The 25,888-nt window shown below is 45.9% G+C and overlaps 12 protein-coding genes across 12 annotated transcripts; 7 read left to right on the forward strand and 5 right to left on the reverse strand.

Moving 5' to 3' along the window:
- Positions 1–45: 45 nt before the first annotated feature.
- Positions 46–1,149, forward strand: fip1 (cleavage polyadenylation factor subunit FIP1; the record flags this gene model as incomplete). The annotated part of the gene is made up of 3 exons (XM_057252684.1): positions 46–198; positions 255–307; positions 357–1,149. The coding sequence occupies 3 exons, from the start codon at positions 46–48 to the stop codon at positions 1,147–1,149; spliced, it is 999 nt and encodes a 332-aa protein (XP_057112009.1).
- Positions 1,150–1,616: 467 nt separating this feature from the next.
- N7479_004988 (co-chaperone GroES family protein) lies at positions 1,617–2,275 on the forward strand (the record flags this gene model as incomplete). The annotated part of the gene is made up of 4 exons (XM_057252685.1): positions 1,617–1,619; positions 1,821–2,045; positions 2,134–2,192; positions 2,251–2,275. The coding sequence occupies 4 exons, from the start codon at positions 1,617–1,619 to the stop codon at positions 2,273–2,275; spliced, it is 312 nt and encodes a 103-aa protein (XP_057112010.1).
- Positions 2,276–2,956: 681 nt separating this feature from the next.
- Positions 2,957–5,543, reverse strand: N7479_004989 (uncharacterized protein; the record flags this gene model as incomplete). The annotated part of the gene is made up of 2 exons (XM_057252686.1): positions 2,957–4,747; positions 4,800–5,543. The coding sequence occupies 2 exons, from the start codon at positions 5,541–5,543 to the stop codon at positions 2,957–2,959; spliced, it is 2,535 nt and encodes an 844-aa protein (XP_057112011.1).
- A 324-nt stretch (positions 5,544–5,867) lies between these two features.
- On the reverse strand, positions 5,868–7,125 carry N7479_004990 (TauD/TfdA dioxygenase family protein; the record flags this gene model as incomplete). The annotated part of the gene is made up of 2 exons (XM_057252687.1): positions 5,868–6,608; positions 6,664–7,125. The coding sequence occupies 2 exons, from the start codon at positions 7,123–7,125 to the stop codon at positions 5,868–5,870; spliced, it is 1,203 nt and encodes a 400-aa protein (XP_057112012.1).
- An 899-nt stretch (positions 7,126–8,024) lies between these two features.
- On the reverse strand, positions 8,025–9,732 carry N7479_004991 (nucleoporin FG repeat-containing protein; the record flags this gene model as incomplete). The annotated part of the gene is made up of 3 exons (XM_057252688.1): positions 8,025–8,964; positions 9,022–9,471; positions 9,662–9,732. 3 exons carry the CDS (start codon positions 9,730–9,732, stop codon positions 8,025–8,027), a joined length of 1,461 nt encoding a protein of 486 aa, XP_057112013.1.
- A 451-nt stretch (positions 9,733–10,183) lies between these two features.
- On the forward strand, positions 10,184–11,678 carry N7479_004992 (uncharacterized protein; the record flags this gene model as incomplete). Its single annotated transcript, XM_057252689.1, has 3 exons — positions 10,184–10,216; positions 10,446–11,424; positions 11,473–11,678. The coding sequence occupies 3 exons, from the start codon at positions 10,184–10,186 to the stop codon at positions 11,676–11,678; spliced, it is 1,218 nt and encodes a 405-aa protein (XP_057112014.1).
- A 472-nt stretch (positions 11,679–12,150) lies between these two features.
- N7479_004993 (haloacid dehalogenase superfamily protein) lies at positions 12,151–13,136 on the reverse strand (the record flags this gene model as incomplete). Its single annotated transcript, XM_057252690.1, has 3 exons — positions 12,151–12,849; positions 12,901–13,060; positions 13,120–13,136. The coding sequence occupies 3 exons, from the start codon at positions 13,134–13,136 to the stop codon at positions 12,151–12,153; spliced, it is 876 nt and encodes a 291-aa protein (XP_057112015.1).
- Positions 13,137–13,285: 149 nt separating this feature from the next.
- Positions 13,286–14,264, forward strand: N7479_004994 (uncharacterized protein; the record flags this gene model as incomplete). The annotated part of the gene is made up of 3 exons (XM_057252691.1): positions 13,286–13,402; positions 13,470–14,099; positions 14,163–14,264. The coding sequence occupies 3 exons, from the start codon at positions 13,286–13,288 to the stop codon at positions 14,262–14,264; spliced, it is 849 nt and encodes a 282-aa protein (XP_057112016.1).
- Positions 14,265–14,858: 594 nt separating this feature from the next.
- N7479_004995 (uncharacterized protein) lies at positions 14,859–15,251 on the forward strand (the record flags this gene model as incomplete). Its single annotated transcript, XM_057252692.1, has 1 exon — positions 14,859–15,251. The coding sequence occupies one exon, from the start codon at positions 14,859–14,861 to the stop codon at positions 15,249–15,251; it is 393 nt and encodes a 130-aa protein (XP_057112017.1).
- A 631-nt stretch (positions 15,252–15,882) lies between these two features.
- N7479_004996 (uncharacterized protein) lies at positions 15,883–16,578 on the forward strand (the record flags this gene model as incomplete). The annotated part of the gene is made up of 2 exons (XM_057252693.1): positions 15,883–16,187; positions 16,269–16,578. 2 exons carry the CDS (start codon positions 15,883–15,885, stop codon positions 16,576–16,578), a joined length of 615 nt encoding a protein of 204 aa, XP_057112018.1.
- Positions 16,579–16,922: 344 nt separating this feature from the next.
- On the forward strand, positions 16,923–17,249 carry N7479_004997 (uncharacterized protein; the record flags this gene model as incomplete). Its single annotated transcript, XM_057252694.1, has 1 exon — positions 16,923–17,249. The coding sequence occupies one exon, from the start codon at positions 16,923–16,925 to the stop codon at positions 17,247–17,249; it is 327 nt and encodes a 108-aa protein (XP_057112019.1).
- Positions 17,250–17,452: 203 nt separating this feature from the next.
- Positions 17,453–17,965, reverse strand: N7479_004998 (putative dUTP diphosphatase Dut; the record flags this gene model as incomplete). Its single annotated transcript, XM_057252695.1, has 1 exon — positions 17,453–17,965. One exon carries the CDS (start codon positions 17,963–17,965, stop codon positions 17,453–17,455), a length of 513 nt encoding a protein of 170 aa, XP_057112020.1.
- Positions 17,966–25,888: the final 7,923 nt, after the last annotated feature.

Here is a 25,888-nt window from a genome sequence, read left to right on the forward strand (position 1 = left end):
ACAACTTTCTGCAGCATTTACCCGTAGAATTGAAATTCAGAAACCATGGACGAAGAAGAAGACGACTTCTATGATCCTGTCGACGCGGTGCCGACAACGCAATCGCAGAACCACACACAAAATGCAGCTCCAGGCCAACCGCAGGAGAACAATTACATGGAAGACGACGATGAGGTAGAAGAGGAAGAGGAAGACGATGTATGCACCCTGCTTATACGTACTTGCAATTTTTCCCTTACTAATTCCATCTGCAGGACGACTTCAATATTATCACAGAGGCACCTGAAGGCGCACCAGCTCCCGAAGCGTGAGTTTAGCTGCCATCGCGCTCCCTGCACTTTCACTGATCTTTCTAGCTCCCACCCGCGCCATGCAAGCTTACGACAAGAACCACAGCGGCCGTCCTCCGCAGACTCATCCGGGTTAACAGGGTCTGCGACACCATCCGCGACTCCTCGATATGAAACATCGACTCCGATTCCCGGACACCCAGCCACGGCCGCAAGACCCTCCTCAGAAAAGCCAGGCTCCGCATATCCAGCCATTCATAGCTCCACCATCGACGTCAATGCAAACCCTATTCACCCTATGACAGGGAAGCCGATCATGTCCACGGACATGGATGCCGATTTCCCATCCGACGACAAGCCCTGGCGCAGACCTGGGTCAGATCTCTCCGATTATTTCAACTACGGATTCGACGAGTTCACATGGGCAGGATACTGTCTCAAACAACAGGGCTTGAGACAGGAAGTTAGTAGTCAGAAGAAACAGATGGACGATATGCAGGCCTTCATGGGTATGGGAATGCCCCCGATGCCTGGTGCACCGGGCCCCGCTGCTCCAGTTAGTGCTGCGCCGCCCATGGCTGGCATGCCCGGTATGCCAGATATGAATCCTGATATGATGCAGGGCATGCTTGCCAGCATGATGTCCCAGGGCTTGGACCCATCAAACATGGATCCTATGGCTTTCATGCAACACGCCCAGTCGATGATGCCTCCCGGTGGTCAGCAGGGTCAACCTGGCTTCGGAGGCCAGCCCCAAGGTCAAGGATTCAACCAAGGGGGTCAGGGTCAAATGGGCTACGGCGGATATGATCAACGCGGAGGAGGTTACGGGGGCCGAGGACGTGGCCGAAGATGGTAGTTTGATATGGGATTCGTATTACTGTGATGGTAGCTTCGGGTTCGCCCTTGGAATAATGGGATCTCATGGCGTTTCATGCATACAAAGGGAATGACAATGATAATGGACAATTACAAGTTCAAGCTTTTTCCTGTAGAAGTAAAGCTGTAGATCAAGGGAGTGTACAACATACAACTTCCTAGACGGACAGCTACATCCGGCATTTCAATTTAAAAAAATGTCAGGGAATACCTAAAAGATGAACAGATAAGTAGATTATAAATTTCTAGTAATTGATTCCTTGAGAGAACGATAGAGTCCAAAGGGAAATAGGACTGACTGTTCGGAAAGAAGCTCATGGTTCGGTCTTGGCATTCTGGAAATTTCTCCAGTCCAGATCTTCTTCCCCCGGACCAAATCCATCTTCTTCCCTTCCCCATCCCATCGTCAACTTCATCTTCCCAGTCTCCTTCACCCTCACCTTCACAATGGTAAGTGGTATATCCCGATTAATTCCGCACTCCGGAATTCCGTATTTCCCCAACTCCCGGAGAGCTTACCAGTACCTCAACGTCCAACTTTTCCTTCCCTCAAGCCGAGAGCCCGGATACCCGAAAACCGCGCCGCGCGATCCCCAATTCAATTCGCCTGCCTCATAAGTAACAAATCCACTAACTTCACTTCCCTTCTAGTCTGTCCTCCGTAACATCAAGTCTCTTGCCCCCCTCCTGGACCGCGTCCTGGTCCAGCGCATCAAGCCCGAGGCCAAGACTGCCTCCGGTATCTTCCTCCCCGAGGCTGCCGTTAAGGAGCAGAACGAGGCCCAGGTCCTCGCTGTTGGCCCCGGTCTTATTGACCGCGACGGAAAGCGTATCCCCATGGGTGTCAGCGCCGGTGACAAGGTCCTCATCCCCCAGGTATGTGGTCCCAATAATCCCCCTCGCATTTCCGCGTTCGGTGAATGCGAATGCAACGAACAATATATGCTAACGTATCTCTGTTCAGTTCGGTGGTAACGCCATCAAGGTCGGTGAGGAGGAGTACACCCTGTTCCGGGATCACGAGTATGTTTCCTCCCTCCCTTTCTTCGGTTTTGAGAACAACAACTGACAGCCACACTAGTATCCTGGCCAAGATCAAGGAGTAAATTAGTCACCAAGACAATATTTCTTATATGATTTTGTTTCGCCGCCATCCAACACCCCTCTGTCATGTCGACACCAATCCCCTGTTTCGCTGTAAAATCGCGACGGGGATATTGGAAGACCCCTGATGTGTATAATATTGACGCGACGTCATGAGCTTCGACCTTTCTCAACGATCTCAAGAACACCGATCAAGAAAAAACAACCAAAAAGAAACAAAAAATAATAGCGAATGGGGATGCTCTCACTGGGTGATATTTAACATTTGATTGTTTAAGTATCATATCAGTTGCTCCTATTTTGGCCTGTCTTTCTATTTTGCATGAGTTTTTGAAGCGCTGGATTGGCCTTGGGTCTTGCATGTCTTTGTCCACTGTACTTTTAAATTAAACTGCGGCTTACCTTCTCCCAGTGCTTACACTGAGGTGGGTAGTCGGTAATTGCAGACTTGATCATCTCCTCTCCATTTCTTTAGTCTATCTTCCAAATTATCAATTGGGTGCTATCAGTATGCGTCTTTCTAGATATCTTGAAAGTCCGTCAGGTGTGCCAGGTGTGCAATAAGAGGTATTCATTTGATAAACTGAATATAATTATCAATACTGGTTTTCGGCACGCAACAGTTGATATCTGCATCTTCCTACCCATCTTGCTAATGATGAAAGCCCATGTCCACACACAATCTACTCAAGGCTGATCTGTGTACTGTAAGTATCCTCACTCGCGGTCTCAGTCTCATTGGAGCCCGAGTGCGCCATTGATTCAATCATTTCCGAAACCCTGTTCATCACCCCCTCGCCTACAAAAGACCCATATTCCATATCCCGCTCCATGGGTGACATGTTCATAAATGCGTCGAAGGCCCTTGAATCTGTGCTGACATTGGCAACTGTCTCATGAGAGGGCAGGGGGAGTGGGTAGAGGTTGAACCCAGGAATTTGGTTGAAACCACCAACGCGAATGTTATCCAAAATGAGGCGCGCCGCGAAAGGATTAATGCCTAGGTCACGCAGAGCAATTTCATATTCTGACTCCTCTTCAGTGATGTTTTCCATGACTTCAGTGGGGAGTAATTCGTATCGAAGCCTTCCCATACCGAAACACCACAATACAATGGATGCCGAGTGGTTCGGGATCGGTACCAGCAATGTTGTTGCCAATTCCTCAAAGTAGCTGTCACAGAATTGAGCAAGCGACCTGCGTTCCCGTATCTCGGCCAGAATCACATCGCTGCTGACGTCCGTGCTGTCACCGTCAGGGTCGCAGATGAGAACAACCAGAAGCGCATAGCGATGCATGAGGCGGAAAATCTTTTCCCTGAGCGGGGAGTTCATTCCCTGGATTCCATTGAGTCTTGGATCTTTTGGACCATGCCCTGGAAGATACCGCTGGCTCAACTCCTGAGGGGTCGTCAGAATAAGCCCAGTATCCGGTGTCAGGATGACTTCTGCATCACAGTGGTCTCGGGGATCCGAGAGAGCGTCTCCATACTCCCTGTAGATCAATTTGGGTGGATTATCTGGCCATCCCTCGATATCTCGTATAACCGACAGGTGAGTTGATAAGAGAGTGGTAGACAAGAATAACATCGGTGGCGGATGGAATGCCGAGGTGGTTACCATTTGCTGCAATGACACCTCAGGGCTCGGTTTGCGAAGAGGACCCGTCCCATTAGGGCCTGGGGGACTGTCACCTGCGAGTGAAGAGACATTTGAGAATACGCCTTGTCCACTTATTGCGGATCCTGACAGCGACACAGATGATGGATCATGCGACAAAGTGTCATCTCCTCTGTCACTGCCCCTGGTTTGCATAAATACAGACAAAGATCCAAGGCCACCAAACACGGCATTGGAAGGTTTGGGGGTCTCTTTATAATCTACGGAAGAAACATCATGCGGAGGCTTGAAGGGGACCTTTCTGAATCCCATGGAGTGTGACTTGTAGCCCAGTTTCATGTGGAACTGCTCCTGCTGAGCTACGCAAAAGTCTCTTTTGTCCACAGATGAGGAAGCATGTGTTCCCATAATATTGGCGGGTTGCTCGTATGAAGTTTTGAGATTAACATGCTTATGGATTGCATTCTGCGAAGCCCGTGCTAGCTGAGTGGTATTTTGATCGTCCGCTGGCCGAGTTATCGAGGAACTCGGACAGGTACCCTTGCTCACAACAAGTGTGTCATCATGAATCCTACTGATAGAAGCGGCCATAATTCCTTTCTGTTCACAATGTATGCCTGTATCCACCGCAGACTCCAAGAAAGCGTTCGTTCCGTTTTCCTCCTTCAAATCTCTGGGTACTTGCGCTTTCTGGCTGTCATTCCAGCCAACGGGGAAACCTTTTTCTTTGGTCAGATTGGGGGAAACAATATAGAAGGTGGGTTGCGATTTGTTGGATGGACTGACTTCGAACAATGGAGGTGCGGGCGTGGTGTTATCAAAAACAAATGCACTGAATTCACTTTCGGTGGCATACTGCTCTTGGTTAGCTACTTCTGGCATCAATAATCATCGATTTAGTACTCACCTCAGTGCTCGGCGCACTTGCATCGTCAGCCTCACTCTCCTCTTCTTTGATAGAGAGAACAGGGTCAGACTCAATACTGACAAACTGATGCACGGTCCCAGATGGTTCCACAATTGGGGGCAAGACGTCTCCTGTAAGATGGGATGTGGGAGTGGGAGCAATATTGCTGGACACGACAGGCATCTCGGTAGACAGAGTACAACTGTCCCAACCGGTTGGCCAGGACACCATCCCCGTATTGTAGTGATCAAAGACAGCTCGGGTGTTGATGGGGACAACAGGAACATCAGGGCCACTAGGAACAACCAGATGAACCGAAGGGGTAGGCGAAGAGAGAGCCGGACTCTCAGGGAAGGTGGTGTTGAAATCAGACGAATTGACCAATCTCTCATCCTCAGCTGTGAGGAGATAAGGCTCGCCTTTAAGATCAGAGGTTGTCACTTCAGGCAGGATGCCTCGCCAGATGTTTCCTTCGATGGGCTTGATCTTGAGACATCCGCTCAGGAACTCGATATCCTCAGGCTGAATTGCGAGCCTTTCCATAATGAGCCCGTTGCAGAAGCGTCGTTCGACTTCCTTGAGGCGTTCTTTTGGATTTTCGGGGTCGAGACCCTCAACAGGGGGAGTGGGGGTTGTTGGCTCACATGTCTCGTCTACATAATTGACGGGACAATATCGAGTCGACTCCTCTGCGATATTGTAGAATCTCGCGTACTCAAGAAGAGTTGGTTGGTTAGAAGCCATTTTGTGGCAAAGAAAGGAGAACCGGTGAAGCAGAGTTGTTTACGAGAGGAAGAGAGGAACAGAGGGTGAAGAGATAGAGGGGAAGTTGAGACGTGAATTGGGAAGGTACGAGGGGTGATAAAAAAAAAGTCCTAATTAGGCAGGCACGACCTATAGAAATTTAGAGCAAGCAAAGCTTCACGCGACTTCAGGGGAGATACTTGTCCAAACAGGCACATGTAATAATAACAAAAAGAATGATTATATTTCGCTGATTTCAATATGTCGCTAAGTGCTATGGGAGAAAGAATAAACACCAATTACCATGAATGTTTTGCAGCCAACCTAATCGTTATAGTTCGACTGGCGAGACCCATCCTTGTTGACTGCCGGCAGTTCATACAAAGCATTGAGTTCATCCTCCTGAGACTTCCCGGATTCTTCATACACAGGCTTCTCGGCATGGACCGCAACACGCACAGCATGGCGGCGGTGTGGCGTAAAGCCATATGAAGCACTGTGGTTGGTGGATCTGTTATCCCAGAGCGCGACATCATCCTCACCCCATGAGAAGCGGGCATGCATCTCCTGGGTTGTGGCGATCACATCAGTGAGGAACCGGATTATAGCGTCGCTTTCTGCAGCCGGGATACCAACGATCTTCTTCACGAAACCAGGGTTGAAGAAAAGACCGTTCCAGCCGGTGACTGGGTTCGTCCGAATGAGTGGATGTTCGGTGGTGACGGGGTCTCGGCGCACTGGCCGGCCTAGTGCCCGAGAGTCATTGGCCTGCATGTCGGCTGAGTGGAGGGCCGTGAGGCCTTTGAGATAGTTTTGCATGTGCGAGGAGAGCACGTCGTAGGCGGCATATTGTGAGGACCAAAGGGTGTCGCCACCACCTCCTCGGGGTGGGCCAGAGAGAAGTTTGAGTGATGTGTATGATGGTGGTTGGATTTCATAGGTCACATCAGAGTGCCATAAGAAACTGGGAGTGAAGAGGGCACGGTTGTCGCTGGAGTTGTCACCAGTGTAGACAACATGAACATCCTCGAAACCAGGCTTTCGAGGAACGGATGTGGTGGCATGCTATATATTGTTAGTAAATATATTCGTATACATCAGCTCAAGTCAGATATCTTACCTTGTGCAGCTTGCCCCAATATTGTCCCAATTTTCGTTGAGCGTCGATATCAAAGTTCTTTTGAGAACGGAAGAAGACAACACCTCGGTATGCAATCAATCTGGCGAGGTCATCCCGCTGTGCATCATCCAGCTTTGAAAGATCAACACCATGGATTTCAGTTCCAATCTTAGGGTTGTGATCAAAGACGGCTGTAGCATCTCTCAGAAGGTTGCGGAATTTAGGATCTCCTCGCAGTCCCTTGTCCTGGTAGGGAGTATATGCAAGCGGAGGCCAATGGATATCTGGAAATGTGGGCAAAAAGTCTTCGTATGCATAATTGTCGTGTCGAGTGATTGGTGTTCGGCCGGGTTGATAGCCAAACTTGTTGTCGCCAGCGAGGTCCTTCGCGAGGACTGGAACGGTGAACTTGGCCACAGGTGAAGGCACAGTCACCACGGACTCTTCTAATGATGGCGCCATCTCCAATGCAAGTGTTTATGTGAAGAGAATGCAGATGAAAATGAGAAGAGACGATGGTGATGCCAGGTATAAAACTAAGTTTGGATATAGAGGGCATAAAGGAATTATATAGATACAAGTGAGTCAACCCCGGATAACGCCATTCTGGATTACGGATCTCTCGCATGCCCCCGGAGTTCACGGAGATGGCGCAATTTCTCAGATGAATCACCTCAGGCAAATATAATAGAGAGACATACACAAGATAATTGGTTGAGCAATTGGAGAATGAGACCCGCTCTTTCTCCAGAAAATTCAGGCCGATCACGCAATTTCGCTGACGTTGATGGCAAGATTTGCCATCTTCATCGAATGAACATGCAAAACAACTCTGTTCAGTCAATAGACCCCCTCACCGCTGTTTCAGATAAGATCTCCTTCAAGTCAAGGGTCATATAACGCGTGTTCAATATAGAAGTTGTTGATCTATACGGAGTACATGCAGCAGAGTGGAGGTTGAGATTAGGAATGGCGCTAAGGAGGCGATCACGCAAGAGTGGCGGACTTTTGCGACGGGTGACTCAGCCTCACTTAACCCGATGCAACAGTTGTATGGAGCAATTACTACTATATATGTACCGTGTACTTTCTACATAGTGTTTTATACTTAGTGTTTTATATATAGAGCTTGAATACATTGGCTCAAATCAATAAACTTTGGGAATGAGCCAATTCCAACCTCAGAGAAGGTGACCTAGCTTGCCCAGGTGTACGATATAGATGACTACAAGTCCGATCTACAGCTACCTAAGGACTAATGAAAGTTCGGAGTTAACAGATAAACTGCTTGGATGTCATATTTCGCATGCTGAAGATCAGCTCCCATAAAAATACAGATCAAACTCGCTAAATTCTTCTATCTATCCCAGATGAAGACGCCCATCGCCAAGGGACTGTTGCCCAATTGACAGATCTTGTACTTGTTCAGACACATTGCTCAGACGAGTGGCAACTCCCATTATGCCAACCTCGACATCTGCGAAAACATCGGCAAGTTCAGCGTTGGTAGATCGGGGTGTCGCCGCAGCTGCCTCACGAGACTTGGAGCTCACAAAGTCGCTGATTTGCCGGTTGAGCGTAGCCTCGACACCGTGAAGATGGTCTTCGATCTCTTTGAGGTTGCCGGTATATCTTGTAAGAGCTTCCTTCATCTCCTTCGAGCGATGAGAGAAGTAATCCACCAGGTTGACGGGGATTCCATTGACGTCAGTAGATGCGTCACCCTCAACGCCGTCAGGAAGAGCAAGTGTGTTTTTGCGGCTCGAGCGCATAGATCGCTCTGGAATCTGTTGATCTTGCACAGACCACCAGCCACCCCCAGTTGACTGGTATTGCAGAGGGAGCTTCAACGTATCAATGGCTCGGAAGGCAACTTGGGCCTCGGCCGCATCCCGCGTAACAAGGCTGCGCAGAGCATCAATGTCACTGGCATCGTTCTCAAGCGCGTGCTGAATAGTCTCCAGTTTGCCTTGTACGAATTCCACATCATTGGGAATTGTGGCACCCTGCTGCTCGATAGTTGGTAGCAGATCCCCGACCTCATGGCACATCTTCATCTGGTTCAGGATGTGCTTGTCAATAGCCTCAATTTGGTTACGGATCTCATCTGCACAACTCTCGAATTTTGTGGTTGGTAGGAGATTGCTGACGTCAACTTTCACGCCTGGGATAACCGTGCTGGCAGCGGTAGTGGTGTTCTGTTGTAGTGGTTGTGTGGTTTGTGCGGGCGCTGGCTGGCCGAAGAGAGAGAGGGTAGGTTTTTGAGGTTGTTGTTGTTGGGTTGTGCTCTGGCCGCCACCACTGTAAATCATTAGAATATAAGTCATAAGACGAGATGAACAAAAAAAAGGTACTCACAATAGGCCTCCTGTAGTGCCTCCTGCTAATCCTCCACCAAGCCCACCGCCGAGTCCACCGAGTCCAGCAAAGGCTGGCTTTGCTTGAGTTTGAGTTGTAGATGTACCGCCGCCGAAAAGAGTGCTACCACCCAAGCCGCCGCCTGTTGTTCCTTGAGTCGTGTTGGTGCCAGCACCAGCAGTCGCTCCACCGAACAAGCTCGTCCCAGCCCCAGAAGCCGGTGTCGTGGTATTTGCGCTCCCGAAAAGGTTGCTACCGGCCGTACTGCTCTGCTGTTGACCTCCAAACATGTTGGATCCGGTCGGTTGTGCTTGTGTTGTGGTTCCTGTGGCTGGAGCGCCGAACAAGCCTCCTGCTGGTTTGGGTGCTGCTGCGCTCGCAGCGTTCCCAAAGAGACTGCTAGTATTGGTTGCGCCGGGCGTAGCTGTGGATGTGGCTGTGTTACCGCCGCTATTGATGAGAGATTGTGGTTAGCATTTTTTTTCTTTTGCTTTTCTGCCTGAGATCAACGTGACCCCAACCTGTAAGCTGCGAGTAACAAAGGATTGGGAGAGAACACGATGCGAATCAGATCAAGGGGTCAGGCGATAGGTCTGATAGGTGTAACAAGAGACAAAGAACGACGGGAGGGAGCACTAACAACAAAGAATTTGTGGAGGTCGTGTTGAGAGAAAGCCCTGTGGCAGGTGCCGCTGCCTTGGGAGCAAACATGATTGAGAATACGTATAACAATAGGCCTCAAATACTTGGATAAAAATGGAACCTGTCAATGGGCCCCCCTCAATAGGAACAAAGCTGCGCAAATGCGATTTCCGGAATGCGCGAAGCTTCTCGGTGCTTTGTTTATCCGACTGACCGGTTTCTCTTCCTTTTACTCATTTTCATACTTCATTTGTATGGCTTTTCTTCAATATTTGGACACTATATAGTATAATTGGTATCCCATTGTGAACCTCGTTGAGATACCATATCTTTGACTGTCGTTATATTTGCGTAGCTCGCGGATTTTGACTCAATTAATGTCCGACTTGACCTATTCCTTCTCCTTTCGAATCTGGTCTTATTCAAATCTTTGAAATCAAATGAACCATCGATTAAATGTGTTGCATCTAAACCATCTAGCGAAGGCAGCTATCCAGTCAAGCCAACGGTATCTGTCGTTATGGCCGACGACAACGTCAAAGAGTGGACGCCAGTATGTGTGGCATCAACAAAGCGACAAAGTGAGAGAAAGTCATCACCAGTCGATCTATCGCGACTCTCTTCAGTTTCATCATCAACACTCCAAAGCCACCAGTCTAGGGCAACCTATAGTGATGAATCCATCGACCAAGATACCGATCTACGGTATTTCAAGAGTGCAGAATGGTAGGACTCTAGTACAGCGACCCATGATTAATCTTTACTGACCTTATGGTGTACAGGACCCCGGATGGAACGAGTCTGCTGACAGATTCAGCAGATCATTCTATCAGAACATGGATCTTGTAAGCTGGCGCGTCATTCCTGCTATTGATTCTTTCGCTCACAAAGTCAGGCCACCGGATCTACTGGAGGACAAGCCCATGCACCAACTATCTCCATATTCAACATTGCCCTCAGCGGAACCGACCTACGCTACCGCAATATATCCTTTCTACAACCTTCAAGATCCATCCACCACCCTATTTCTCTCATCTGTCCGTGATCATCCAATTCGTCTATCATCAGCTCTGGCTCCCACATCACTGGCGAGCTATTCCCTGGTAAATCCTATGACAGAAGCATTTATAACACCACATTCGATGATCTTTCCATCCATGATGGGCGGCACTCACTTCCTCACGGGCTCAGATAGCCTCATTTGTCTCTTCGACGTGTCCCGAACAGGAACACAAGGCCCAATATCTTCCATGCCGACAATCCCCAGCAAACGCAAGCAGATTGTCGGCGGCGGTATTGGCATGAAGGGCATTGTTTCAGCTCTGGCTCTAAACCCTAGCGGGGACGGTATTCTTGCTGCGGGTACTTTCACCAGACACATTGGACTGTACAGCTCAAATGGCTCGGGTGAGCTTCTTGGGACTTTCAGTGTGGCAAAGACCAGTGCAAACCGTGATATCGGGGGTCGCGGAGTTACACAGCTTGTCTGGAGCCCCTGTGGCAGATATCTGTATGTCGCTGAGCGCAAGAGTGATGGCGTTTTGGTTTACGATGTTCGGGTCACGGGGCAACTGCTTGGGCACTTGCGCGGGCGCAAGGCCCGTACTAATCAACGCATTAACATTGATGTTGTTCCATCTGGTCCTGATGGCTCCCATGAGATTTGGGCTGGCGGTACCGATGGTTTTATGAGGGTATGGAGGAGTCCAGAGCACTGTGAAGGTGGGAAGGACCCCGATTGGGAATTTAAGGTGCATGATGGTAAGTCTTTTGACAAGCTCCAAGATGCTCAGTGCTGATATATGACAGATGCCGTGACGAGCACAATGTTTCACCCGATGGGAAGTGTTGTTGCAACGTGCTCTGGGCAAAGACATTTTGATTCAGATGATTCTTCCGACGAAGAAACTTCAGCGAAGAACATTGAGCAGGTCGATAACAGCCTCAAGGTCTGGTCGATGCCATTTCTGTTGTCAGAAACCGAGAAAACCCATGATTTAGAGCCTATACCCTGAGGTAAAAAAGTAAAATCGATCCTATCTCTCTCTCTCTTTCATTGGTATAGGAATGAGATCAAGTGCTAGTTGAACAAATAATCCAACGGAATCAGTGACCTTGGAATGCGAGAGAGATGACTGCAAACAAAGATCACTACAAGTGCTACCGCAGTTGTCTCCAATATCCTCTTTGCCACACCGAAATAAGGCTTTGCGAAAGTTAGAACCGAAATATTTTGGAGGGCAGTAAGTATTATTACGCATAAAGGATTGAATAAAGTATACATACACACATGTTGTACTGACAGTCCAACCCAAAAACTTGTACAAAGAAGCGTTGTAGATATTCAGAAATCAAAAGGCCGTTAAATTACTGCGCGAATGTAGATTATTTTCTAGCTAGATGCTCTACTCGGTCTCGTGTAACGCGTATTGACATCCAAAACCAACCTCAATAGTATGTACTGTTTCCGAAAACCAGACCAAGGCTTCAGGGAATGCGAATGCCATACTTCGCATATGGGAAGTCTTCCAGAGTGGAATAGAGCTGGCCAAACCCATCACCGATCTTGCCAGGCGTTCCAGAACCCTGCACACGCCAGGACTGGAGCTCCTCTGCCTCCTTCTGGGCTTCGCTCTTCTCCTCCTCCTTATGTGAACCGGTGGCTCCAGCAAGCACCTCTTCCTCCCGGCCGTTGAAGGCTCCTAGAAGACCAGGGTGAGGGCACCAAGCAACCTGCATACCGGCACGACGGCCAGCCTCGACTCCAGGAACGGCATCCTCAAACACAAGGCACTCCTCTGGCTTGATCTCGGTCTTTCCCTTGTTGCGTAGCTCAATGTTGATAGTCTCCAGTGCAAGCAAGTAGATATCGGGAAGAGGCTTGCCTCGGCCCTTGCCGATGCGAGGATCATCACCAAGCACCTTATTGGGTTCGGGGAATGCCGAGAATAGCTCTGTCAGATGATCGGTCTTTAATTTGTAGTTGCCTCTGTGCGATGATGTTGCTAGCGCGATGTACACGGGGTCGTCGGTTGACTGTGTTGACACAAGGTTGGACAACAGAGTAGGCACGCCGGGAAGCGGCTTGGACCGTGGGAAGTAGTGTCGCTGAAGAGCTGAGCGCTCCTCGTTCAGCTGCTCCTCGCTGATGGGGAGTTTGGCAAAGTCATTGAAGATCTTGCCGGCCTGAATATAGCGTAAGTATGCGGGTACACAGTGATATAAAGGGTAACGAACCTCCGGCTGAGGTCGGCCCTGCAGCTGCGCCTTGATTGACCAGGGAAGCAGGGGTCTGCCGTACTTCTGGAGGATTTCATTCGTGATTATGGAGTACAAATCCTCTGAGTCAATCAACAAGCCATCCATGTCGAAGAGACATGCTCGAATACGGGGAAGGCTGTCAACCAGGTCAATTGATGTTTAATTGCGGCCATAATGCAGCCACATTGTACTCACTCATTAGTGGAAGCCATGGCTATATGATCTGTTCACAGGCGTCAGAGTGGGATGTTGACAAGGCGTTGATAAGACGCGGGGAACGAACGTTATCAGTCCCGTGATTGAACCCTTGGCAATATCCGATAGATGTTCTCGCCCGACAATGATCAGAGCTACTCACAAAATGAGCAATTCTTCTAATGCACCCGAACGCGACGGGAAAGGTGCTCCTACCGATGCCGATGACAGTGGCGACGAAGATGTCTTCCACGATGCCCACTTTCCCCCGGAGGAAGAAGCCGTGAGTCGTAAAGGTGTTCTAGCTTATAACCCGAGCCGCATGTTGACTCCAATTTCCCTTGCGATAGCAACTCTTGAAGGAAGCCCACGAAATTAAATCAGAGGCAAATCAGCTGTTTCTCGCGAAAAGCTATGACCAAGCCATCTCCTGCTACGATCGAGCCCTCGCTTCCTGCCCGAACTATCTCGACTACGATGTCGCCATAATTCACAGTAACATCGCTGCTTGCCATCTGAAATTGGAAGATTGGAAGGCCGCAGTAGACTCCGCAACCATATCCATCGAACGCCTGAATAAAATTATCCCGCCGACCCCACAGGACAAGGGCGACGAGTCGAAGGGGAAACAAGTCCCAGAATCCGACAAAAAACACACGGATGAAGTGGTTGAACTATCCGGAGATGACGAAGAAGCCGAGTTGAAGGAATTACAACGATTACAGGAACAGGACGAGCAGAGGAGCAAGGTGATGCGACTTCGAGCCAAAGTCCTCATGAGACGCGCAAAGGCCAAGACCCAAATCGGTGGTTGGGGTAGTCTACAAGGTGCCGCGGAGGACTATCAGGTCCTTGCTGCAATGGACAGTCTTCCGGCAGATGATAAAAGAGTTGTCCAACGGGCATTGCGGGAACTCCCCGATCGCATCAATAAGGCGCGGGAGAAGGAGATGGGCGATATGATGGGCAAGCTGAAGGATGTGAGTACTTATTCCGTGATCATATTCATGTCAAGAGGATAGAGCAATACTGATATCGAAAAGCTCGGTAATGGGATCTTGAGTCCATTTGGTCTGTCAACGGACAATTTCAAGTTCGTCCAAGACCCGAAGACAGGTGGCTATAACATGAACTTCCAATCTTGATCAGATTTGGTCAGACATGCACGATCATCTTTTATTGAACTCCGGGCATATGGAAGCCCTGAAATGGATTTGTTTCTTAGTATTATATGCATACCTGGCAGGAAGCCATGAAGGTGTTTTGACTTTGTACAGCCTTTGTTTTATTTCAAAAATGCATGTTTTGATACTTAAACAGTTCTGGTTTCTTAACCGTGGAACTGTGGACCACTCATGTGGGAATATGTCATGTTCAAGAGTCCCTACTTCTATCCATCACGGTCTCCTTTGAAGCCACCACTTTCAATACACATAGTTCTTCTGGAAGTGTACACAGTAAATGATTAGCATGACTATATTCTTTCACTGCAGGGTGATGACATTGTTTTCTGTGGGATTGGTATGACATACCGCTTGAGACATGAAACATGTCTAGCAAAATCTTTGTCAATATAAACATAGGAGTGTGGTTGCCTTTGACCTCAGGTAAGACTTACATATACCTAGTTAGCCGCTGGTTGGCATGGCGAAACTCCTAACCCATTCCATCTTAAAAGCCCAGCTTTCGCAGTTAAATGTTATTCTCAAAAACACAATCAATATTGTACATCGCCAGCCATGGCTCTCAAAGTCTTCACCACTGAGTCAATTGGCGCGCAGAGAAACCACATTGCCATTTACATTGAAACCGACCCAAGCGAAGACAGGGGCTGGCTGCACCATGTCACTGGAACAATCCTGAACGGCATGGATTACACGCCCAGGCAAACGCCCAACTCGGAGGAGCTGCCAGAACATGTGCCAGGCTCAAAGAAGCAGATCGGGACCATTGAGGAGGAAGACCTGGAGAGATTCCGGGAGGAATGCTGCCTAGCAGTTCTCCCTCCACGGGCCCAGGTGACGCTCAAGGGAACCCGACTGTATCCTGATACCCCGCTCTACCGCTGCACGGAGTGGCTGAAGGATGTCGAGGATATGGCCTTCAGGAAGGGGATTTTTAAGTCTCTGTGATGGGTTAGTTATTTCTTTGGTCTCGTGGTCTTCTGGGGGATAATATGATGCCTACTAACACAAGAAACAGTATATGGTTCCATAAACGCCATATCTGACATTGGGCCTACAGTTAGGACTTCTCTGTTGGGATCTCGATAGCATTGAAATTAATTATTCTTGTCTACATACAGTTTTTTGTCTGAGACCGCTCCTCAAAATAGTATCATATCACAATTGCTGAGATAGATGTATAATGTACGGGAATTTTGGATATGCAATTGAAGCTAAGACGCTTAGTATGGTCTAGGATATGTTTCTTGTTTAAGGGACAGTTTTCCTTTTCCCTCAGCTCCCCTGCTGTCTTTCACCTGAGCAAAATTGCTGTTCCTTGGACCTGAGTCTGTATCTCTCAAGACAAGGCCTTCTCATATACATATGCAGTTATACTGGATTTTCCATGGTGGGCCTTTCCTGTCTGAGCTACCGCTTTAATTAGGGCGCTTAAGTTCAGCCTCACCGAGTAGATGTCAGCACGGGCTCGGTTCCAGGTGCCAGTTAAAAAGGGAGACATCTTATAAGTCTTCTCTGTTACCTAGTATAGCTCTCTAAACTTGATTGGTATTCTCTCTTTATACATCCCGTGGGGTTAATGGCGCTCCCACTTTACATCCCGCTTTGTATTCACACTCCCACAAGCCGGCATCACTTCCCGCCCTCTGATCAGCCCCTCAGAATCCAGATCGAAGGTCCTCTGATCGCCATACAGAGGCTCCTGCCTCACATCCCGTGGCATTTGAATCTTCGAGACCGAAAGTTTCCACAGCCAGCAAGCCCGGAGCTAGCACGATTAACGTATCAAACCATATACGGACGGGATATCTCTCTGGAAATTCCTGATGATCTAGGGGTGCAGGATGTGTACTTGGGCTGGATGCCAGAGAAGCGTCCGGATGAGTAAGTTTGTATCATTATCTCATAGTGGAAGTAACTAGCTTTAGTATCCCTATAGCTGATCACTCCTATTAATCTGAATAGGCTGATAGACTATTATGGTGTAACATTCGACTATCTTGTCCCAGCTAATGATACCAATCCTGAGGTGTTGCAGATTAACATCATTGAGGTTGAGGATGATAATGGTGCTTATCCAAATACATGGCTTTTATTTGCAGTAAATCCGGCTGAATTTATTGGGAAGAAGGTACTAGCAGTGCCGAGATGTTGTCAAAAGAGAAAGGGAACACAGGATCGATGGCGAGTGAATGCCCTTGTGGATCAGAGGGTTCATGGGTGGGAACAATTGAAGGGAGCTAAAGAATGGGAAAAAATGTATCCTAAAGGGTAGACCGCATATCACAGCCACTTGTCAAAGCATCAATTTTGAAACCACTTTACTATTCCAGGGCTCTTCTGCCCATTTAAATGATACAAAACACCTAGGAAGAGATGAGCACTGGAACACGAAGGGAAAGACAAGGTCTGTCAGACATTATCCCGATATATATGGATCCTTTGACTGTCTTCACACTCCCGAAACATTAACGCAGCATCTTTTCTAAGGTGTATCATTGCTTTCATAGTAGTAAACTATGTCAGGCTGCACAATCCCACACATTCTTTCCCCGGTACACAACTCACACTTTGAAAAAGTCCATCTGACAAGATCAAAAACATCCCCAACTGTCCATCATGCCTTTCAACGTTTATTCCACCCAAACAAATGGACGCCCCGACTGGGAGTTCTACATTGAACTCAACTCAATCATTAAGAAAGAGAAGGCAGAGAGTACAGGTTGGACACATTCCTTCCAGAGCGATCGGAAAGATGGGAATCAATACACAGCCCGACTCAACCGCACTCTTGTGTCCAATCCTAGAGGAAAGATAATTGCGACTATCGAGGAAGCAGATTTGCCAAAATTTCATGAACTATGCTTTGAAGCGATTGGCCGATTGCCGCAACAAAAACATCCTGTGTACCGCGACGGTGACCAGCGCATGATGCCTGCGCTATAGAAGCAAGGACCAAGGGAGTGGTGGTTCTCAGTTCGGGACAGAGGCTTTGAAACGAGAATATTCAAGCCTGCCGAGATGTGCGGCCCTCCCTTTAGGCGTTTTCAGATCAACCCCTGGTCGGGCGCTTTCCAGTTTGTGGACAATTAATCTAGTTAGAAATGGACTAGAAGACATCAATCGGCGCGATTGCATATATACTTTGGTTATGACAAAGCTGTCATCCCCTGATAAACTCCATTGTAACCCTCAACCTTCTCACTCATCTGGTGGAACACAAACTGCGCCAGACGAGCATCAGGATACAGCCTTAACCCCATGGGATTGACGACCTGCATTAATGCCCCAACAGCCCCCTCATACCCACTGTCCATAACACCAGCATGTATCGTCACTCCGGACCTGAACAATGAGCTGCGAACGAAAATCTCGCCCATCACATCCAGAGGAACGGAGACAATCTCATTGAATTCCACGAGGTAAGAACCCTGCACGAGATCTAAATATGAGTTTGTATTTTCCGTTGCCGGGGGGAATGATATCTCTTCAGTCGAGGCCGGCTGGCGAAGTTTGTTATCCAAGTCGATTATTCCAGGCGAGGTCCATTTCAAGACGCGCTTCAGTGTGAGGTCTGCACCACATGGCTGGGCCTGCAGTGTGGGAAATTTGACATTGCGGATAATGGAGCGGGTGATGAGAGTGCGCCCGGGGAGAATCATGATTGATAGGCGTTAGAGTCTGATCTTAAGTCCGGTCTTGTTTCTCTATGCTTATATACAAGTTGGAGAAGTGTCCCAAGCTCTGTCAATGTTGTGATGGAAAGGGGGAAGGCAAACAGAGCAAACAACAAACCAAGCAAACACCCCCAGGTGCATCCTACGTTCACTGTTATATATTCTCTTATCTACCTAGGTATGTACAGATAGTTAGGATATACCTACTAGGTAGGCACGGCCACGGAGTATGAGAAGCCCGAGATATTTGAATCGAACCGAGGATGCGAAAGAGGCCGAGCCTTGGAGATGCCCACAAGTTTAACAAATATCAACCAATCAGAATACAAGTTGGGGGCAAATCGCGGGGGTCCACGTTTTGGTACGGGACATATATGGTGAGACAAGGACAAATGAAAGTGAATAAAGAGAGAGTAAGGAAAACGGGATCGGTCCTGACTCGACAACACGAGTCCAAGTCAAAACGGGAAAGTAGCCCGAGGTCAACCGGTTAGGCTCGACTCACCGACCTACACTAAGTCGGTCTCGGGGTCTAGAACAACCCCACCACACGCCGGCGAGGGTAATAATAACAAGAACAACGAACTAAGACTTCCCTTCCCACTGGAATAGGGTAACAAGGCTCACTAACACGAGGTCAAGCCTGACTTAATACGACTAGACTAGACAACTGCTAGCACGGGATAAATAAATAAAAGAAGGTTTTTTATATTAGACTGCAGCTACGGGGCTAGAGTAATATACTCTAGATTCTGCTGCGAAAATCCGCCGGAGCGGATTAATATAGCTCCCGAGCCTCCTACTCGGGATAGGGTTCGGTAGTTCACAATTCTTGACTTAGGTTAAGAATTTCAAAGCAATAATTCTAATTATATATAGTAAAGGAAATCATACCTATCTTCCGGGTCCTAATCCTTCTCGCAAGAGGGATAGACTGTATTTGAAATATCAATGTAAGGAGGTAATTCCGAGATATCGGGAACTGGGGACCACTCTTCTATCTGTACTCGAGGTTCTGGGTACTTTATTAACTCTTCTTCTAACCGAAGTATTCTATTTCTAAACCAATACGCCTCTAACTAGAGGTGCCTTATTATTAACTCGTAATTGGCCTCTAACTTTTTTGAAACCTTTAATAGCCGTTTGAGGTCTTTAAGATTGTTCTTACAGTTCTTATCGTCTAAAGTATCCGTAGAGAATTGAGTCGGTGCAGTTAACGGTACTCGTTTAGCTGTATATAGTTTAGCTTAGAGTCCTAGTGGATTAGGTAGGCGCCGAGGAATAGACTGCGACATCGCCCGTCCATGGGCACCTAGGAGGTGCCCAAGGCCCGTCCACGGTGGGCCTTGGGCTATTTGGATTTTCGAGTGCCCGTCCATAACGCCTAAGGCCCACGGGTATGCCCACGGCGGGCATGCCCACGATGCCCACCATTGCATAAAGTCACCCAAAATGGACGTATAACTCGCTGACTTTGCATAATAAATAACTGTTATTTACACCTAGACCTCATTAAAAACATTCAGAGGGCCGGAATCTCCCGCCCTCCGCCCGACCCTCGCGGGCGGAGGGCGGATACTTGCCTGCCCTCACCCGACCCTCCGCCCTCTGAGGGCCGCTCGAGGGCGGCCCTCATCGGCCCTCGTTTACATAAAAAAAGTTGACCTTTCCTAATTTAGATGTATAAAAGTGCTAACTCATCACTTTAAATTACGGTTATTTAACGGTGTTCTGGTTTGAATGTTATATTTACAATCTATTTCTTTATCAGCATCAAGAAACTTTATGAAATTGAGTTGTATTACGATAAATCATGGTAGGTAATAATGATATTATATATTCTTAGTATCTTTAAGTATATTGGTTGTTGTCAATTGTGAAGGTTGTCAATATTAGATGATGGAGTTAGAGAAATATATATTTGCAACTTCAGCTAGACCTGGGGTATATACTTCTTATCTGAATACTGATTTTTGAGGGCGGGTTGAGGGCGGGTTGAGGGCGGCCCGTATATTCCGAGGGCGGATTGAGGGCTGGATAAGGGCGGCCCTTAATTAGCCTAGTAAATCTAGCCAATTATAGAGATTATCTTAAGTTAAAGTGGATCAAATTGTGATATATTTACTATTTACCCAGTGAGCTGAACTTCAGGGTAGTTGATCAATTCTATTTACTAGGATTTGTTAATTTTCTTGGTATATCTACCTTCTGATTCCTATCCCGTTGTTAAGATATAATCTATAAGTGATTATTTGGTTAACAATATCTCAAATTTCTCAGTTCTCAGATATCTATTCCTTATCTATCTACGACGGTGATCCTACAAATTCAGTCGACCCTCTTCTCTGCTTTCCGAATAAGCAATTCCTAACCCCTAAGGTTTCCGAAAGCCAGTAGATATTTGATACCACCTCAAATTCTGGGTTTCTTACCCCAATTCCTCTACCTTCAATTCCTTCTTTACTTCAGCGTATTGGCCTAGGTCGATTAATAGCGTTTATTCTATACACCGATATATCAAAAGATGATTTTGTTTCCTAGTGGTTAGAGACTGAGTTTGGAAAGACAAAAAAACGACTAAACTGGAATAGTAACCGGACAGCCACTTACTAGGAGCAATTTGATCAAGTGGCTGATACAAAAACTAGCAAACTAGGGGCAATATATCGTCAATACTATAAAGTCCTCGATTATCCAGCAAATAGGCGGTATAGAACAACTGCACTTTATCGACACTTAGCTGGACCGACTTGTCGTAAATCCAGTACCCAGAAGGGTAATATTAAGGGACTACTTATAAATACCGTATATATTATACAATTTTTCTATTATTTATTTACTAATAACTCTCTGGATTAATAGGCGCAGAACGTACTAAGTAAGTCAACAGTTTTTACGCAAGAGGTATAGGAACAGAAGCTCTTACAACTACTTACCCTCTCCCGTCTCCCCTTTAAGTTTATTGAATACCTAGAATTTCGTGAAGTTATTAACTTTGCCCGACTTACCCCGATATAACTATAGATCCCTTCTGCGGTCACAATACGGTCTCGACTACGGCGGTATATCTAGGAACAGTAACAGTCTATTCTTAATAAGCTTCCTCCCAATATAAAGCTTTCGATTGTATTAGATTGCTGGATATCTCCGTTTCGACAGGCCTTTATAGCTGTTACTGGCTACTTCCTCGACCAGTATTGGGAGTATCGAGAGGTTCTTCTTGGATTTGAACCATTATCTAGCTTACACTTAGGTGTTAACCTAAGTAATGTGGTTTTAAAGCTCCTCTATCAGTATAAGATTGCAGATCGAGTACTTACAGTCACTACTGACAATATATCAAATAATAATACTATAATAGTAAGTATCCAAGAATCACTCTAGTCGCTTAAGCTAAACAATAGTGCTATAATCGTTCGGGTTCCTTATATTGCCTATATTATCCAGCTTAGTCTGAATGATCTTCTTAGGAAGATAAAGGCAATTCCAAAGAATAAGAGTGCGGAGATAGACTGGTCTGACGACTGTGTTCGCTCTCTTCGTGTAAGGCAATAAAAAAGAGAAATTGTTAATACACTTAATAAGGTATATCCCTATAACTCTACTTTTTTTATTATACTAATCCTTCTATTCTTATATAGGTCCGAAACCTTACTATCTATATTAACGTAAGTCTACAACGGAGAGAGTTATTCTATAACCTTTAAACTGAGGAGCCAAAGCTTGTTCCGATCTAGGATATCCGAACTCGCTGGAATTCGATATTTTTGATACTCCGACGTGCTAAACGGCTCCAATCAACCTTTGATCAATTCTGCGCTTAGTATGACTAGGAACACTTTACACTAAGTCTAGAAGAGTGGCGATAGATTGACTATCTTCTTTAGATCACCCAGCCTTTCTTCAAATTCACCACTCTTCTTTCTAAAACTAAGGATATTAGTATTCACCTGATCTTTAATATCTACAATAAGCTCTTCAACTACCTTAAAAAGTCAAAGACTGTTTTAAAACGGAAGAAGGTTATATAGAAGCAGCTTATACTTACTTCTCTTGAGGCAGCAGAGAAGAAGCTTTCGCAATATTACAGCCAGACCGATCAAATTGATAACAATCTTTACGCAATTGGCACTATTCTCTCACCCTAACAAAAGCTTGACTTTTTTAAAGGAAAGGACTGGGATAATCCGGTTAATAACTGGCGTGCAATCTATCGAGTAAGTCTTGAGGAATACTTTCAGTCCTATAAGAAACTTTATTTAGATATACAATCATTATCCAGAGCTCGATTATCCGCAATCGCGATTTCAGAGCTTGAAATAGAATACGGAGTAGAAGGGTCCCAGCCCTTAGTATTAAGTGAATATAATAAGCTTAAGGAATACCTTAACAGTGGTAAGTTATATCTTTTTATTATCTACCCTATATTAACTTATATTTAAGGTATTATACGAACGCCTACCTATATATTTTGGAAAGAGTATTAGTATCAGTACCCTACTCTTGCAAACCTTACACGCGATATACTATCAATACTAGCTACAGGGGCGGGTATAGAACGCCTTTTTAACTCCGCCAGGGATATCTGTCACTACCGACGAGGCTCTCTAAAGGTATCAACAGTTCAAGATCTAATGATATTTATATGTATATCAAAATTTGAGATCGAAGATACCCACCGAGCTTTAATCAATAAGTATCTTTCACATAAAGAGATACAAGCTAACCAAGAGGAGAGTGATACAACTAACACTTATCATTTTGACCCTATAAGTGATAATAACGAGGGCAGTGATACTTACGAGGACGTGGAGGATAAGGATAGTACTATCGAAGTGGTAGTTAATCAAGGTCAATCACAACGGAGGCAGCGGACTCAATCGGAGCTCGAGGTTAAAGAGCAGGAGGAGGATACGGATAGTGAGCCTGAGTTACCTTATACACAACGGTATTCAGGGAGGGTTCGGAAGCGCTTAAGTAAGCTTAATGGTTATGAAATTGAGAGTGATAAACGCCGTAGAACTTAAAGCTATATAACGTATATTAGTTCCTCAAAGAATAAGATATTTCTATTAAGATTTGATGTTATTTAGCCTGTTTAAATGATTACTCCTGGTTATATTTATTTTCTATAATACTAAGCTGTAAACCAAATACTAAATAATACAGCTGAGAAATACATATTTTATGCAACTCTAGGGATTTCCCTGTTTGTCCTGTTTATCGGCCCTCAAAATGTTTGGAGGGCCGCCCTCTGAGGGCAAGAAAATAACCTGCCCGACCCGCGGGTAGGCGTCGCTTACCCTCCGCCCGCAAAAGTGCGGGTCTGCGGGCGGCCCTCAGAGGGCCGCTCGCGGGCGGTTATGAGGTCTATTTACACCTGTTTTGCTAACTCTATGTAAAATAGCAGTTTTAATCTACAATATCTATAAATTTTACTGAAATATCTATATATATAAGAAACTAGTATATATATAATTAGACTGCGGCACGATCCACAATATCCGCGGATATCCACAATCCATATCCGCAAACTGCGGATATGGATATTTTTTGATATCTAAGATCCGCAGCCTTGCGGATTTGGATATAGATCTCATGTCCATTGGATATTTGCGGATATCCAATGGATATCAAATAATACAAACATACCTAGACTTGTGACCTCGAGGGGTGTGCATTAATTTTATGTTTTCCTCTGTATTTTTCGTGTAATAGTATATTATATCAAATAATCAAAATCTGGATCTTTTGGGGGTTGTATAAATTTAAATCTTCTTATTTATTTATATATACTATTTATAGATCTAACTATAAAGGGCTACAGTCGAATTGAGTCAATTAAACGGCGCCTGTATACTGTTTAGCTAAAGTTTAGGAGTTTTACTATATAGGAACTCCACGATAGTGTTATATATTCTTAAAGTTATAGGGTAGTGAGCGCCGGTAGTTCCTAGGCCCCAGCGCCTATTCTCTGACCTCGGTTAGAAATCCTCTTATAGCAGGGGTCTCTCCCTCTTTTATAACTGTATTCAGAAACTTAGGCTAGGGGGAGACTGGCAGCGTATATAGGTAAAGCCCGAGCTCTAATACTAGCACTATCCTATTATACTAACTGGAAGCTATCTGGTAGCCTTAGCTGTTTTCGAATCCGCCCTAAACGGCCTAGTATACTCCTATCTACCGGTATCTCTGGAAGCTTATTATCCTCTTTAACAGCGTTGTATAGTCGTTTTTAGGGTTATTTTCCTTTTACCTATCTACGTCGCTCGGCACTATTATTATCCGAGTTATTACCGCCGCTCTCAGTATACTGGGTAGCCTCGAGTCTAGTCTCTTAATCCTCCTCCTCGTTATCACTGATAGGCTCTAAGACCTTAAGCTATAGTAATAATCTCCGGGTTTGATCTAGTAAAGTAGCTTTACCTTAGGATAGATACTCTTTGATAATCCCTAGCTCCTTATATCGAAGATCAAAGTTAGTAGTAAACTGATACAGTATTAGGCCACGGATTGTACTCAGCTTTAATTGACCACGACGGTAATAATAGATATCACGAGCACAATTGAATAGTCGTTTAACACCAGTACTACTAGCAGGGATAGATAGAATATCCCTTACTATCCTTACTAGGGTCGGGAAGCTCTGCTTATATTCCTTCCAGAAAAGTCGAGGTTTCTGTCGCTTAGTTCCACAAGTAAGATATCGTGCAATCTCGTTGTTATCTAGTTTTGTAAGCTCTTCCAATAGCTGGTTTTGCGATATACAAGCAGTATTAAGATCACAGTTATTATTCTTATTAATAGCTACTTCAGAAGTCTCCAGTGCCGCTAGGTTATTGGTATTATAGGTAAGTATCTTCCTATATCGATTAAACTCTCGGTTTAGGACCTCTTAATAACGATTTATATAATCAATATCGCCCTACCAATCAGTCGAGGAAAAGTACCGGACCTTCTTTAATAGAGAGAAGATTGTTACTAGAGCGTAGATATCACTATAAGGCTTATATTCGGTGGCAGTGTAGTACTTAGAGAGCTTTTTCTTTACTGTTTAGAGTACCCGCAATATCCGTTTCTTCTAGATTACTAGACTTCCGCAAAGCTCGAAAAGCCCGAAACCCGACCCGACCCGACCCTCAAAAGGGTCGGGTTTCGAGCCTAAGGTCAAAGCCCACAGCGAGTTTCGGGCTTTAGGCTTGGGCCCACAGCTCGAAGGGGGGGGCCCCCCGAGCCCCCCCCCCTACGACTAAACAGTGCAAACATACCAATTTCTCGTGACTGCACAAATAATGTAGGAATTCCCAGTAATTTTGAGTATTTCGATTACATCGTTCACTTCAAATTCAATAAATCGTTGATTCGTTCACGTATATATCAATATATTATAATTAAATCCAGTGTAAACTAATGAGACTGATATATATCATCCTCTATATACTTCCTTTTCCTCCCTGATATACGTGGCTGAGTACTATAAATTGGTAATAGAGGATCGCCAGTATTATCATTACCAGTATTATCATTATTAATATCAATCAAACCCCCCGAGCTCTCAGGCTGTTCTTCTATATCACTAATCTGTTCAAATTCAACATCATCAAGCTTATCGTCCTTTTCCTCTCTTAATACTTCGATCTTATTCAAAGAGAAGAATCGTTTAAGCTCTTTTGCCTTATATAATTCAAGGTCAAATCTTAAAGAACAAAGAAATAGTATCAACTCTTCAATAGTCTCAGACTTTATACGACCGCGGCGATAATAGCAAATATCGCGAGCAGTGTTGAATAATCGTTCCACACCTACACCAGTTACTGGAATTGTAAGAATATCCCGCGTAAGCGAAGCAATCGCAGGAAAGCGACCGTGGTTCTCTCGCTAAAAGGGCAGCGGCTCAGAATTAACAAT

This window comes from Penicillium vulpinum (assembly GCF_028829585.1).
Source record: "Penicillium vulpinum strain IBT 29486 chromosome Unknown utg000002l_segment0_segment0, whole genome shotgun sequence".
In the NCBI taxonomy this organism is placed as follows: Eukaryota; Fungi; Ascomycota; class Eurotiomycetes; order Eurotiales; family Aspergillaceae; genus Penicillium; species Penicillium vulpinum.